The sequence below is a fragment of the Orycteropus afer genome, unplaced genomic scaffold, assembly GCF_000298275.1.
Source record: "Orycteropus afer afer isolate SDZICR_OR568_19922 unplaced genomic scaffold, OryAfe1.0 scaffold00009, whole genome shotgun sequence".
Taxonomy (NCBI): domain Eukaryota; kingdom Metazoa; phylum Chordata; class Mammalia; order Tubulidentata; family Orycteropodidae; genus Orycteropus; species Orycteropus afer.
Genome location: NW_006921596.1, coordinates 11,367,257 through 11,382,821, shown reverse-complemented (window position 1 = coordinate 11,382,821; position 15,565 = coordinate 11,367,257). Strand labels below are relative to the sequence as shown.

The 15,565-nt window shown below is 48.3% G+C and overlaps 1 protein-coding gene across 1 annotated transcript in view; it reads right to left on the bottom strand.

Annotated features, from left to right (window-relative positions):
• The window catches only part of NOD2 (nucleotide binding oligomerization domain containing 2), a 51,109-nt gene extending 48,289 nt beyond the window's left edge, over positions 1-2,820 (bottom strand). The window contains exon 1 of the mRNA XM_007947001.1: positions 2,362-2,820. Coding sequence (XP_007945192.1) covers positions 2,362-2,820 — 459 coding nt within the window. The remainder of the gene's footprint in view (positions 1-2,361) is intronic.
• Positions 2,821-15,565: the final 12,745 nt, after the last annotated feature.

Here is a 15,565-nt window from a genome sequence, read left to right as displayed (position 1 = left end):
AAGGTTTGCTGGTCTGATAGAGCTTGATGGAACCACTGAGACTATGGCCCCTAGCTGCCTTCAGATCTACAATTGAACCCACACCTGTGGCTTCCAGCCAAATAAAAGACTGGCATATATTTGCTGAACATTTACATTAGGTAAATACACTCCTTGGAGAGATCAATTGTGCAAGAATAGAAGGGCTGTGTATGCACAGGGAGACAGCTTAGGGGTCAAAAGTGCATGGAGGGATGGACACAGGGAAGAGGTAACTATGGGGAGGAAGTGGGAGGGTAGCTGTTGCATTGTGGGAAATTATAGTCAATGTCATGAGACAGAGTGTACGTGAGCTGCTGTATGGAAAGTGAATTTGCTCTGTAAACTTTCACCCAAATCACAATTAAAAAAAAAAAAAATTGGCCAATGAAACTTTATGGATCACAACAGAACACTGTCCGGTTGACTTGCTTGCTCTGGGTTCATCATCGGGGGGATCAATTGCTGGAGGAGGACATCATGTTTGGTGAAGCAGTGGCCCAGCGAGGGCCTGGGAGATCCTCTGTGCGATGGAATGGCACAGTAGCCAATGATGGACTGGAACCGGCCAGTGATTATGAGGATGGCACAGGACCAGGCAACATCTCATTTAGCCATACATGGGATAACCATGAGCTGGAGCCAACTTGATGGCAGCTAACAACAACAATTACATGCCAGACACTGTTCTAAGCATTAAATGACTGAGTCATGATTGACTCCCAAGAATCTTATAGGAAGCAACCATCTAGATGCAACAACGGGTCTTTCCTAGTCCAGAGTAAAGAACAATAATGAAAACCAAAGATGCATGGAAACAATTAGTCCAAGGGACTGGTAGACCATGTGATCCTCAGCCTATATGACCGTGAGACCAGAAGAACTAGACGGTGCCAAGCTACCACTGTCAACCACTCAGAGGGGGATTGGTGCAAGAGGTCCCGGATAGAGTGGGAGAACAATGTGGAACAAAACTCAAAATCATTAAGGAAAAAAAAACAAAAAAAGATTTGCTGGTCTGATAGAGCCTGCTGAGACCCCTGAGACTATGGCTTCTAATTACCTTTCAGGTCTGGAATTGAACTCACTCCTGTGACTTCCAGCCAAACAATGGACAGGTATATGGGGTGAACATATACATCAGGTAGATACACTCCTTGGAGCAATCAATCATGAGAGAACAGAAAGACAGTCTTTTCACAGGAAGATAGCTTGGAGGGTGGGAGTGCATGGGAGGGAAGGACACAGGGAAGAGGTAACTATAAGGGAGGAAGTCAGAAGAGAGCAGTTACACTGTGGGGAATTGCAGTCAATGTCATGTAACAAAAGGTATGTGAACTATTGCATGGAAAATGAATTTGCTCTGTAAAATTTCACCCAAATCATAATATAAAGAAAGAAAGAATCTTATAAGATAGGTACTATATGACTCTAATTGGTGTTCTATAGATGAGGAAACTGAGTTAGGAGAGATTAATGACGGAGAAGTTACATCGAGGCCTGAAATCACAGAGTGAGTGGCTGGAAGCATCCTGGCTCCGGAATCCAAGGCCTGAGCCTGATGCAACACCTGCTCTCAACCAAAGAGGCATGCTGCTCATAAACAAGAGCTGCCCCCAACTGCCTGCTGACCTTTTCAGGGACAATCCCACAGCCATGTTACCGCCACAGGGCTGACTCCATAAGACTAATTAGTCTTGGTGACTGTGGTAGTTAACTTTGTGTGTCAACTTGGCTGGGCCTGGCTGAGTGGCTGGGCAGCTAGATGTAGTTATTCCCCATGGTGAGATTGGTAATTGACTATAGTGTAATCTATTAAAGCAGCTGAATAGCTGCTTTAGGGATGTGGTCTGCTTCCCGTATATAAGACACAGCTTTGGGAACAGTCTCCAGCCTTTTGGCACACTTGAGCCCTGCACATAGTTGAGTCGTTGTTTGACAACCTGCCATGCCCTGCCGATCTTAGGACTTCATCTGGATTTCAATTAGTGGCCTACCATGTTGTTTGGTAACATTGGGACCATGCCTTTTTACTTGTCAACCTCTGGGCTTGTCAGCCTCAGCAGCCAACAGCTGTCTGAGTGAAAAAAAAGCCTCCACATCAGTGGGCCAGGAGCAGGAGGCAGGGCTGAAGCCCAAGGTTGAGGTGCTTTCATCCAGTCCCTAGAACCTGGCACTTTGAACTCGGACTTCTAGCCTCCAAAACTGTAGGAGAATGAACTCCTGTTTGTTAAAGCCATCCCATTTGTGGTATATTCTTGTCAGAGTGGCACCAGGTAACCAAAACTGTAACTAACTACCTTTTCCTGTGAATTCTGTGTACCCAACAAGAACCCGCCTTACCCGCTGGGTTGACGTGAAAATGGGCAGCCTGATGCCATCACATTCATACTGGCTGATGAAGCCCTGCTCCTGCACAAGGTCCAGCATGCCCTCCACGTGGCTGCAGAGTTTCCTGACAATGGCTGGCCGGTGACTCTGCAGGTTGCGGGCTGGGCAGGGTGATTGTGGGTCCCAGAGTCCATGCAACTCGAGGGGCTGGCTATTGGCCTGGGCCTCCTGAATAGCTGCAATGAGCTGCTTACAGCTCCAAGCCCCCTTATTCCACACCGTATCCAGGAGGCGTCTGGCCAAGTGGGAGAGGGGCTGGCCCAGAAGGCTGAGGCTCTCATAGTCCTCCCAGGACAAGACTTCCCAGGACAGCAGCCAGTCCAGGACACCTTCGAAGCCCTCCAGGGATCCTGAGACCAGCAGCCTCACCAACTGACTCCTCTGCGCCTGGAAACCCTCCTGTGTGCACATCTCACAACCTGAGGAGGCAAGGGAGTTCAGTTCAGAACAAGCCAGCCTCAGTTCTAGCCTCAGACATCATCCCATCCAGCCCCCCATTATATGGATGTGCAAACCGAGTGCCTGAGAGGGCAAGAAACTGGCTCAAGGCCTCAGACAGAGTTTGAAGCAGTTGGGAATTAAATCAAGACCACTGGCTCCCTATCCATGCTTGATCCCTAGCTTAAGAAATCTTAAAAAAAGGCACCCTTGAGCTAATGGATCAATGTCTCCCAAGGGATCAGGGAATTAATTCTCTTTGACACAGAGTAAGAGGCACTGCCATGTTGATCTGATTCAACTCACAGTAACTCTCCCTCCACTAAATCTAAGATTTATTAAGCAGATACCATGTGCCAGGTACCATTCGAAGTGCTCCCAGCTCAGTGGCGTAGTGCCTAAGGCATTTGACTGCTAATCAGAAGGCTGGCGGTTCAAACCCACCAGCCGCTCCTCGGAAGGAAGGTTGGGCAATCTACTTCTGTAGTGATACCACCTTGGAAACCCAAGGAGGGGTCGTTATGAGTCAGATCTGACTTGGTGGCAAAAACACAACACCTCTGAGGTAGGTGCTATGAGAAAAAAACTCAAACCTATTGCCATCAAGTTGCTTCTGACTCATGGTGACCCCAGATGTTATAGAGTAAAACTGTGCTCCATAGGGTTTTCAATATCTGAAACCATTACGGAAGCAGATTGCCAGGCCTTTCTTCCATGGCACTTCTGGGTGGGTTCGAACGATCAACCTTTAGGTTAGTCGTCGAAAGCAAACCATTTGCTCAACCCAGGGACTTTTAGGGAGCTCTGGTGGCATAGTGCCTAAGGCATTTGACTGCTAACCACCAGCCACTCCTTTGAAGGAAGGCTGGGCAATCTACTTCCATAGTGATACTGCCTCGGAAACCCAAGGAGGAGTCATTATGAATCAGCTCTGACTCACCAGACCTTGAGGTGCAATGATCAGTCCCATTTTGCAGATGAGGAAATTGAGGCACAGAGAGGCTAAGTGACTTACTTGTTCAAGGGCCCAGACCAGGTAGAGCTAGGATTTGAACTCAAGTAGTAGGAATCAAGACACATGCCTTTAGCTGCCTTATATATGAGTTCCCTACAGAGGCTCCCAGGAGCGCTGGTAGCATAGTGCCTAAGACACTTACTTGACTGCTAACCAGAAGGCTGGCGGTTCAAACCCACTAGCCACTCCTCGGAAGGAAGATGGGACAATCTACTTCTATAGTGATACTGCCTCGGAAACCCAAGGAGGGGTCACTATGAGTCGGGTCCAACTCGACGGCAAATAACAACAACAACAACAACACAGGCTCCCAGCCTACCTCTGTGCTCTGCTACCCTGAGAGGCAGACCCAGGACACGGCTAAAACGATCCCAGGACCACTCCTTGGGTTTCCAAGGTGGTTTATCTACAGAAGAAGATTGCCCAAGCTTCCTTCCGAGGAGTGGCTGGTGGGTTTGAACCACCAAACCTTCTGGTTAGCAGTCAAGTGCCTTAAGCACTACACCACCAGAGCTCCCTCAGGTGAAGGGCAAATAACTGATCCAAGTGAAGTCATGTATTAATTTCCCGGTGCACTGTCACCTGTCAGCACTCCTCTCTCTTTCTTCCTGTGCCTCCTTGCTCTGGAGCCCCCCTCCCCCTCTCCCACCACCACACAGTACACGCTGGCTGCACTGTCGCTGTCCCACTGTCACTATCAATGGCTTACTCTCAGCTGAGGCCTGAGGCTCTACATTCTGGGCCTCTGAGGGGGAAGTGACTTCCAGGAGCTTCAAGTCCTCAGGTAGCAGTGAAAATCTTTCAGCATGGTCCCTTCTATGACTGTCACATGGTCCAGATGTAAGGGATTGGTACTATACCCAGAGAAAATGAAAGTGGGAAAACGAAATGGGAAAAGCAAGAGGAAGGTGGACTCTTTTTACAAATTTGAGACATTCAAGCCCTCTGGGGAGGGAGCGAGCAGATGCCAAATGGCTTGGGGATTTTGCCTCTTCCTTTTGGCTGTTTATGTGTCTTCTTCCCTGCTTGGCCCAAGATGGGGCCTGGCATCTCTGAGTCTGAACCAGGGCTAGGCCTGGTCAAGGCCCCATGGGAAAATTCATGAATCAGAAATCCACTAAGGAAGGGGAGGGGGACGGCTGGAACACTCTGTGTCCTTCCTCATATGCTGGCCAAGGTAAGCAAAAGGAGAAATCACCAACTCTAAATGCTGTCAACATACAGGCTGGAGGACTGGCACTGGCCAGATGGGGAAACTGAGGCAGCAAAGCTATTTTTTGTGCATCTGGCAGCTTGGAGGGAGAGTTAACCCACTGTAGAGGCCACAGTAAACCAGGAACTAAAATAGTTCTCCCTGTCCAAGCAGGCCTTTTCCCTGTGCCCACTGCCAAGCTGAGGAGCCGAGAGAGTAGAGGTGGAGGTGGAGAAGGAGAGGTGGGAGGGACAGGAAGAGTTCTGGGCTTAGTCTAGAGTCGCCCTAAGCCAAGGTCAGAACACAGCCCCATTGCCACCCCTCCAGGTCCTGGGGGAAATGCCCACCCATTGTCCCTCTGGCTAGAGGCCTGCAGTACACATTTGCAAAATGTCTCTCTCTCTCAAGCAGAGAATTCTTTCTCTTCCCTGCACATGGCGAGAGCCCAAGCCACTCTGTCCCCAGTACCACCCATTAGGCGTGGTGGGGCATGGGAAGGCCTTGCGCAAGACTGGCAGGCCTCAATCTGTCCACAGATCTCACCTCCAGGGGAAATCCCAAAAGGATGGGCAGGAAGCTAGGGTTGGCGGGCCAGCCGCTAGGATTAGGTAATTCTCGATGGTTCTGGCACCAAGCCTTGTGCATCCACCATGACACTCACTGAGAAACCCCACTGGTGATGAGACACACAAACAAACGAGCTCCCTCGTGGAGGACACAATGAGAGGACGCAGGGGCCCTTCCCAAACACACCAGTTTGGGAACAGCTGACACAGGCTCTAGGCACAATGAACCCAGCCTAGCATTGCCAAGATTCTGTCATGTGAATCATCAGAGACCGCAAGGGAGAGGCAGGCCCCAGACATGAGGCTTGGTGTTTTGTCCTCCCACCAGCTGGAAAGTCCCACCTTTATCTGGGTCTTCTAGTCTTCTTCCTGAAACCTCAGAGCAGGGAAAATCCCTAAGGACCGACTCAGCCAGTTCTCTGTCCCCAAGCAGGTGTTGTCTCATCTTAACCATCTAGGGAGAAGGCCCTGATCTTGTTGCAATCCTCATTAACCATCTCAGGAAGTTCTTCATAATATCTAGCTTAAGTTTCATCTGTTTCAGTTTAAATTGGGAGAGAGAAAACAGATGTTGACCTATCACCTATTTATCGCCTGCTCAGCCTTCCTCTCTTCAGATTAAAGAAATCAGTCTAGGTCCATTTTCTTGTCTTATCCACTTCAGTTACTACAACTTTGGAATCATGATTGTCCTTTCTCAAGGAAAGTGCCCAGTGCCATTGAGTAGATTCCGACTCCTCGTGACCCCATGTGTGCAGAGTGCAACTCCCCGCCACAGGCTTCTCAAGGCTGTGACTCTCAGAAGAAGACTGCCAGGCCTTTCTCTGGAGACACCTCTGCGTGGGTTTGGACTGCCAAGCTTTTGGTTAGAAGTAAAGCACTTCCATGTGCCACCCAGGGAAAGTGAGGCCTGAGCAAAGAAAGGGCAGAGAAGCACTGTCTTGCTGAAAGAGTCAAGGCAAGGAAGTAGTCCCTGTTCCCAAGCCCAGCCCCCGGTCCTGACACCTCCTTCCTTCTTGACACCTCAAGGCAGGCCTGGGTTTCTCTGGAGCCATGACCCAGTTAGTTCCTTTGCTTATGTGCTGAATTCCCAGCCAGCTGCAGATAAGAGAGGTAGGGAGGGCCAAGGAAGTCCGCTAGGCTGGCTCGCTAGGCTGGCTCTCGCTGGGGCCATGCCTCCACTGGGGCACTGGGCCCACCCCCTCACCTCCTCCTGCCCCCCTCCATTCTCCACCCTCTTCATCCGGCTTCTCTAAAGCACAATTTCTCAATAGTCCCAAACAGATTGTAACTTCTCCCATCTTAAAAATAAATCTCTCTCTTGAACCCCCCCCCTTTTCGGCCAGGGTTCCATTTCTCTGCCCTCAGTGAAGCAGGACTCCTCCACAGTTGTTTGTAAGGCTGTTACCTCCCATGCTCTTGGATAGGGCTTTCGCCCCACCCCTCCTCCGAGACTGCTTTTGCTAAGGTCACCAGGGACTGCCATATGCATTGCTCACTTCTGAGCCGGCATCTTGCTCTCTCCAAGGGTATCTGCTGAAACTGCTCCCTCCCTCGTCCCTGGTGCATTCTCCTCATTAGCATCCAGGACACTCTACTCCTGGGTTTCCCTCCCATCTCACAGCTGCTCTTTCTCAGTCCCCTTGGCTGGTTCCTGATGCAAGTCAAGGCACGTGAATTAGTAAACTCTTCTCTTTTCCTTTTCACTTCTCCCTAAGTGAGCTCACCTGTCCTTATAGCTTTAAATACTAGCTAGAAGGTGATAGTGAAGGAGCTATGGTGGTGCAGTGGTTAAAGCGCTTGACTGCGAACCAAAAGTCAGCTATTCAAACCCACCAGCTGCTCTGTGGGAGGAAGATGAGGCAGTCTGCTTCCGTAAAGATTTACAGCCTTGCAAACCCTATGGGGGCAGTCCCACTCTGTCCCATAGTGTTGCTATGAGTCGGAATCGACTTGATGGCAGTGGCTTTGGTTTATATGGTGACAGAGTCGCTGGGTGTGCAAATGATTAAGCGCTCGTCTGCTAACCGAAAGATGGTTATTTGAGTCAACTAGACGTGCCACAGAAGAAAAGCCTGGTGATCTACTCCTAAACAATCCACTTGTGAAAACTCTATGAGCACAGTTCCACTCCGACTCACATAGGCTCGCCATGAGTCAGTCTACTTGACGGCAACTAATTTTGGTTTACATGGTGATGATGCCCCAAAATTTCAATTCCAGGTCTAACTTCTCCCCTAAAACTTTGCCCAATTGCCTACTTAAAAAAAAAAAAAAAAACCAAACTCACTGCCGTCAAGTCAATTCTGACTCACAGCAACCCCTCCCTGGGTTTCTGAGGCAGTATCACCACAGAAGTAGATTGCACAATCTTACTTCCAAGGAGTGGCTGGTGGGTTTGAACTGCCAGCCTTCTGGTTAGCAGTCAAGTGCCTTAGGCACTACACCACCAGAGCTCCCAATTGCCTACTGTTGTTGTTGTTGTTGTTATGTGCTGTCGAGTCGGCCCCGACTCATAGCGACCCCTCCTTGGGTTTCCGAGGCAGTATCATTACGGAAGTAGGATTGCCCAACCTTCCTTCCGAGGAGTGGCTGGTGGGTTTGAACCGCCAGCTGTCTGGTTAGCAGGCTTAGCCACTATGCTACCAGACTAGATATCTTTAAATCCATGTCTAATCAAACTCAACAAGTATAAGTCAAAGTCCTCATCTCTCCCCTAAAGAGCTCCTGCCAGCATCTTCCCCATCTCAGTAGATGGCAGCTCTAAACTTCTAGGTACTTTAAGTCAAAAACCTCAGTATCTTCTTTGACTGCACGCTTTCTCTCACATCCCCAATCCTATTAACCCTATTGTCAAAATATATTCCCAGTCTGAAAATCTGGTGATTTTTCTCCACTGTTATGCTGTGCTCCAAGCTCCATGGTGTCTCCTCTGAATGCGTCAGGGGTCACGTCACAGGTCTTCCCCTCTGCCCTCATCCCCCTAGGCTGTCTTTACCCCACAACCACGTAAACCAACTAAACCCCAAGTCAGAGGAGGTGCCTTCTCTGCTAAAGCCCTCCACTGGCTCCCATCAGATTCAGCATGAAAACCAATACCCTCACAGTGGCTTCCAAGCCTCACGCTGCAGCGACCACCTCTCCCAACCCTCTTGAACTCATTCCCTACTACCCCCTCACCAACTCTGCTCCAGCCACACTGGCCTCCTTGTTTCTAGAACTAGCCTTCTCTTCCTTCATGCTTCTGTCTCAGGACCTTTGCACAAGCTCTTCCTGCTGCTGGTATACTCTCCCTCCCCCCAGAGATTCACAGAGCTCACCCCTCACCTTCTTCAAGGTTTTACAAGCCATCCCTGTCTTGGAGAGGCCTTCCCGACCATGCCATCCAAAATGGCAATATCCAAGCCCAGTACTCTCAGCCCCCTTCCCTGTTTTCTTTTTCTCTGTAGCATTTCTCACCACCTGACATACTACGTATTTACTAATTTGATCGCTGCCTGACACCTTCCTGGAAGGTGAGCTCCAGGACAGCAGGGAGTTTCATCTGTTTCCTTCATTGTTACATGCAATGCTTCATCCTGTGCGTCAGTAAGGATTTCTGCAATGAATGAACGCATTTACTTTGTACAACTCCATGAGGCAGAAGTGGGACCCAGGTGGAATCTGCACATTGCAGATTTTGGCTAAATGTCATGAGAGCTGCAGGACTCAGAAGGGGATACCCATAAGTATGGGGTTCTCCAACACTGGGTATGTGCCACAGAGGCAGGCCAGTGCCCAGCAGGGATTCTTCACTGGGTGGGAGGAGGGACACGTGACCTCTGAGGTCCGATCCCCCTCAGATCCCAATGTACTGAGAGGCAGAGAGGCAAAGGGGCCTTGAATGACCCACAGATGCTGGGGCACACAGCAGAGTGATCGGGACAAGAATGCAGGGTCTCCCGACTTCACCAAGGGGCAGGCTTTACCCCATACATGGAAAAGACCATAGCCCATGGGGGGGACTGAGGCCATGGGCAGGGAAAAGTCGGAGGGCTCAGAAAGAGTGAGCATGGCAAGGGCAGACTGGGAGCCTGAGAATCAGGGGTCCAGCCACCAGCCTTCTCTACCAGCTGGGGGAGACCCTCCCCAGGGACGCTGGGGAGGCTTTTTTAGTTTGTGGGAAGGCAGGTGGGACCACAAGGCTGCTCCACCCATGTGAGCAGCAGAGTGCAGGGCAAATGGCACCAAGGGGAGGGCTCTGGGCAGGCCCTGAAGGGGTGCCTGTCTGTGCAGGGAGAGGGATGAACAGGGGTCTCACACCCCGACGCAGGCAGAGGTGGCAGGAGATTCTCCTAAGAGTTAAAGTGCCATAGGTGGGGTTAGAGATCAGGGCAGTAGATTCACATAAACCTACATCATAGGTTTGGTGAAGATGGGGAAACTGAGACCCAGAAAGAAAGGGTGGACAAAGAGTGGCCTGAGCTGAGACCTGAAGCTGAGTCTCCATCCCCAGGCCTGAGGGGGGCCCGCGGCCTCTGGACTTCACATCCCCCCCTCCACCACCCCATCCCATGTCAGTTGCTCCCCAGATCTTAAAGGTTCTTTCAGGGCTCAGCATCCACAGCCCACCAGGGGACTCCCGCCCTGGAGAGGCCTTGGCCCCCTATCTACTCCTCAAAGCTCCCCAAGGGGAAACTGAGGCAGCCCATCCCCAAATCTAAAGGCCAGGGCTGCTCTGAAGCCAGGTGTCCGACTCCGCAGACTGGACCCTCGGCGCTCAATTTCCACGCCGCCCCAGTGCAGGGCTCAGACTCACCGCGGAGCCGCCGGTGCTCCACTACTCCAGGCCTGGGCCACGACTCCCGCTCGGAGGCTCTGGCTCCCAGGCTCCAGCTCACTCTCACTTTGCCCGGGCTCCAGGCTCCGCCCCCGCGCTGCCCATCCCGCCCCCCTCTGCCAGCGCCAGCCGCACCCCTCCGGGAGCACCCTGCTCCCGGGCCACCTAGAATTCACCTAGACTGGAAGACGACTGGGTGGGAAAGCTGGCAAGTGTATCCCTCTTTTGCACCACATTTGAATGAAGAGAGGACTGGAGAGTCTCTTGAGATACCCCTCTAACACACACACACACACACACACACACACACACATGCGCGCAAGCACGAACGCACCGTGATATCCTGTGAAATAAAAGCTGTTGGGGCCAGTATTGATCGATGCACCCTCTGGAGGCGTCAGAAACCCCACAGTCATCTACAGCCTTAAGATTGCAAAACTTAAGTTCCCAGAACAGCGTTTTCTGGAGAGTAAAGAGTTACAGTTTTAGGTGAGGGGAACAGGGCGTGACAAAGATCAGTCATGTGATGCTAGAAGTTCCTCTTTTCTTTTTCCATTCCATCTTTCTGTTTAAGTTGAGGAGAGAGGTCTGTGTTTAGCGCTCAGCGGCTGGAACATTTCTCTAACACTGCCTGGTCTCCCCGACTCACCGCAGTATCTGACTGGAATGAATACCATTGATTTGTTTTCAGTAAATATATTTTATAATTTCCCATTCTTCAGAGCAACTGACACTGGTTTTCTATTTAAGGTATTAGTATAAATGTTCCTTTAAAAACACTTATATTTGGATTTGTAAAAAATGTGAAGTCAATTTAAAGAAATATAAGTAGAATCACTAACTTACAGAGTGCTTACTATGTGCCAGGCTTTATTGTATGTATTTATATTAATACATGTACATATATATTATGTACTATATGTGTTTATTGTATATATTAAGGAGCCCTGGTGGCATAATAGGAGCTCTGGTGGCGTAGGACCTAAGGCATCTGACTGCTAACCAGAAGGCTGGTGGTTCAAATCCACCAGCCACTCCTCAGAAGGAAGACTGGGCAATCTACTTCTGTAGAGACACCACCTCGGAAACCCAAGGAGGGGTTGTTATGAGTTGGAACAGACTTGACGGCAATGAGTTTGGTTTTTTTTGTGAGTCTTTTTTTTTTTTTTGGTGACATAATAAAGGAACTCTGGTAGCACAGTGCCTAAAGTATCTGACTGCTAACCACAAGGTTGGTGGTTCAAACCCACCAGCCACTCCATGGAAGCAAGCCTGGGCAATCTACTTCCATAAAGATTTACTGCTTCAGAAACCCAATGGGGGTCACTATGAGTTGGAATTGACTGGATGGCAGTAGGTGGTGGCATAGGGTTAAGTGGTCAGCTGCTAACTGAAAGGTCAGTGGTTGGAACCCACCAGCAGCTCCACAGGGAAAGACCTGGTGATCTGCTCCTGTAAAGATCACAGCCTAGGTGACCCCATGGGGCAACTGTGTTCTGTCATACAAGGTTGCTGTGAGTAGGAATTGATGACACACAACAATATTATATGTACTGTATACTAATATGCCACAACCTGTCTATCCATTTGTCATACAGTGGTGGCTTGCATGTTGCAATGATGCTGGAAGCTAAGCCACCAGGATTTCAAATACCAGCAGGGTCACCCACGGTGGGCAGGTATCAGTGGAGCTTCCAGACTCAGACAGACTAGGAAGAAAGGCCTAGTGTTCTACTTCCAAAATTGGCCAATGGAAACTTTCTGACTCACGGCAGAACATCGTCCATATTGCTTGCTTTGGACACATCCTCAGGGAGGCTCCATCACTGGAGGAGGAGAACATCACGTTTGGTGAAGCACGGGGCCAGTGAGGGTGATCTTTAGGGAGATGATTTAGCACAATAACCACAATGATGGACTGACTCCAACATGCCAGTGATCATGAGGATGATGGGCATCGTTTCATTCTGCCTTGCTCTGTTTTACATTAGGCTACCACAAGTCAGAGCCGATTCAGTGGCAGCTGTCTATCTATCTGTGCTAATGTATGCATTGACTATTATTATCCGTCACTTAAAGATGAGGAAAGTGTGGTACAGGGTAATTATTCTGCCCAAGGTTTCAAAGTAGTGACAGCAGGGCCAGCATTTGTTCCCAGACATTTGGTTCCAAAGTTTGTGCTCTAAGCATTGCCCTATACTGCTTCCAGGAAGGGCTGGTGGAGCCCAGTCATCTGAAGATAGGAAATGCTGCTTTAGGAGACTGCATCTACCACAAGGAAATCATTCCAGATGGTGCCCAATAACCAAAAACCAGACCCACTTCGAGTCAATTCTGACTCATAGCGACCCCCATGGGGTTTCTAAGGTTATAAAGCTTTACAGAAGTAGATTGCCTCATCTTCTTCCCACAGAGTGGCTGGTAGGTTTGAACTACCAACCTTTTGGTTAGCAACCAAATGCCTTACCCATTACATCACCAAAGCTCCTAAGATGGTATCCAGATCTGTCTATAAGAATGCTCACCACAGTCTTACCTGTAACAGAAAATACCTCCTAAATGTCCAATAGGAGATTGCTTAAGAAAGCTGGCAGAGCATGTGAACCTGGACAGGTCAACTGCCACCTCTTCTCTCAGACTCTCAGACCCTACATCCAACCTAGGAGCAAATTTATTAGCTTGACTTTCAAAATATATCCAGAATGCAACCACTTCTTAACATATCCACCATTACGACTGTCTCGCACCTGGCTTATGGCAAAAGCAACTAGCCATTCTCCATGATTCCAACGATAGTAGACAGAGTCTATTTTTTAAAAAAAGAAAAGTCAAATTATGTCACTCCTCTGCTCAAACCTTTCCAATGACTTCCTTCTCACTCAGAGTAAAATCCAAAGTCCTTCCAATTATTATTTGGCCTCGAGAATCTCCTCTGACCACCTCCTTCCCTCCTCCCACTCTCTCTCACTGACCGCTCCGGCCGCACTGGCCTCCTGGCTATCTCTGGGATATGCTGGGCCTGTGGTCACATCGAGGCCTTTGCATTTGCTGCCTCCTCTGCCTGGAATGCTTTTCTTCCACAAACCTCCGCCTTTTTTAGGTCTTTGCTTAAGCATGACTTTTGCAGTGAGGCCTTTCCTGACCATCCTGTTCATAACTGCAACCCCCCCATCCGTTTCCCTGCTTTATTTTGTATTTTTCTCCACAGCACTTATCTCCATACAATACACCTCTATTCTCCCTATTTATTTTCTTGGTTGTTCATCTCTTACCCCTAGAATATGAGCTACAAGGGAACAGAGACTTTTCTGTCTTGGTCACACCCCAGAGTCTAGAACAGGAGGGCCTAGTGTGCTATAAATATTTAAGTGAATCTACTGAAAATGATGCTGTAATTTTAATAACCAGTGAAAATGAATGAACTACTACTGCCCACAGCAACACAGATGAATCTCACAGACACAATGCTAAGAGAAAGAAGGCACGTGCAAAAGCATAGATACTTTTTGATAACATTTATATAGGACCCCTAGTGGCACAATTGTTAAGTGTTCATCTGCTAAGTGAATGATTGGTGGTTTGAACCCACCCAGTGACTCCCTGGGAGAAAGACCTGGCAATCTGTTTCTGTAAAGATTACAGCCTAGAAAACCCACTGGAGGCATTTCTACTCTGTCACGTGGGCTCGCTATGAGTTGAAAACCAACTTGATGGCACTGAACAACAGCATCATTTATATAAAGTTCAGAAGCAGGCAAAACTAAATTAAAGTGGTAGGAGTCAGGATAGAGGTTACCACTGGGGAGAAGTGTGAAGATAGTCACTGGGAAGAGGTAAAAGGGGGCTTCTGCAGTGCAAGTAATGTTCTATTTTTTGGTCTGGGTTCCATGGACGTAAATACTTTGTGAAAATTCATCAAGCTAAAAAGTTTGTATTTGCATTTTCTTTTATATTTGTTAAATTTCAATAAAAATTTATTTTTAAAAGATGCCATAGATGTGTGTTCATTAGCATGGAGAGATGCCCATAGAATAATGCCAAATTTTAAAAGAGGGTTGCTTTTTACCCAAGGGTGTTGAGACAATTAAAGGGGAGAAAGAGTAGTCTTTTCAATAAATGGTGCTGGGACAACTGGATATCCACATGAAAAAGAATGAAGTTGTACTCCTGATTTACACCATACATAAACATTAACCCGAAATGGATCAAAGACTTAAATGTAAGAGCTAACACTATTAACTCTTAGAAGAAAACCTAGCTGTAAATCTTTGTGACCTTGAATTAGGCAGTGGTTTCTTAGATATGACACCCAAAGCACAAGCAACCAAAGAAACAAAGAGATCAATTGGACTTCATCAAAATGTAATGTTTGTGCTGAAAAGGATGCTATCGAGAAGATGAAAAAACAGCCTACAGAGTGGGAGTATTTGCAAATCAGAGATCTTACAAGGATCCAGTATCCAGAATATATAAAGAACTTCTACAGCTCAACTATAAAAAGACAAATAATAAAATTGAAAATGAGCAAAGGATTTAAATAGACATTACTCCAAAGAAGATACACAAATGGCCAGTAAGTACATGAGAAGATGTTCAACATCAATAGCCATTGTTGTTGTCGTTGTTAACTGTCATGACAGTTCAGACTCATCGGGCCCTACGTACAGCAGAACAAAATGTTGCTCAGTCCTGTGTCATCCTCATAATTACCAGCATATTTGTGTCCATCATTGTGGCTATTTCAATCCATTTCCCTGAGGGTCTCTCTTGCCCTCATTGGCCCTCTCCTCCACTGAACATGATGCCCTCCTCCAGTGACTAAACTCTCCTGATGACATGTTCACAGCAAATGAGTTTGACCAAGTTCTGTTATGGTTCATAAGGTTTTCATTGACTAATTTTCAGAAGTAGATCACCAGGCCTCTCTTCCTAGTCTGTCTTAGTCGGGAAGCTCAGCTGAAACCTATCCACGGTGAGTGAACTTGCTGGTGCTAGTATGGGAAGTACTAGTGGCACAGCTCCCAGCATCACAGTAACACATAAGCTACCACAGTACACAGATGGCTAGTGGCATTAACCATTAGGAAATGCAGATCAGAAAACCACAACAAGATACCACTTCACTA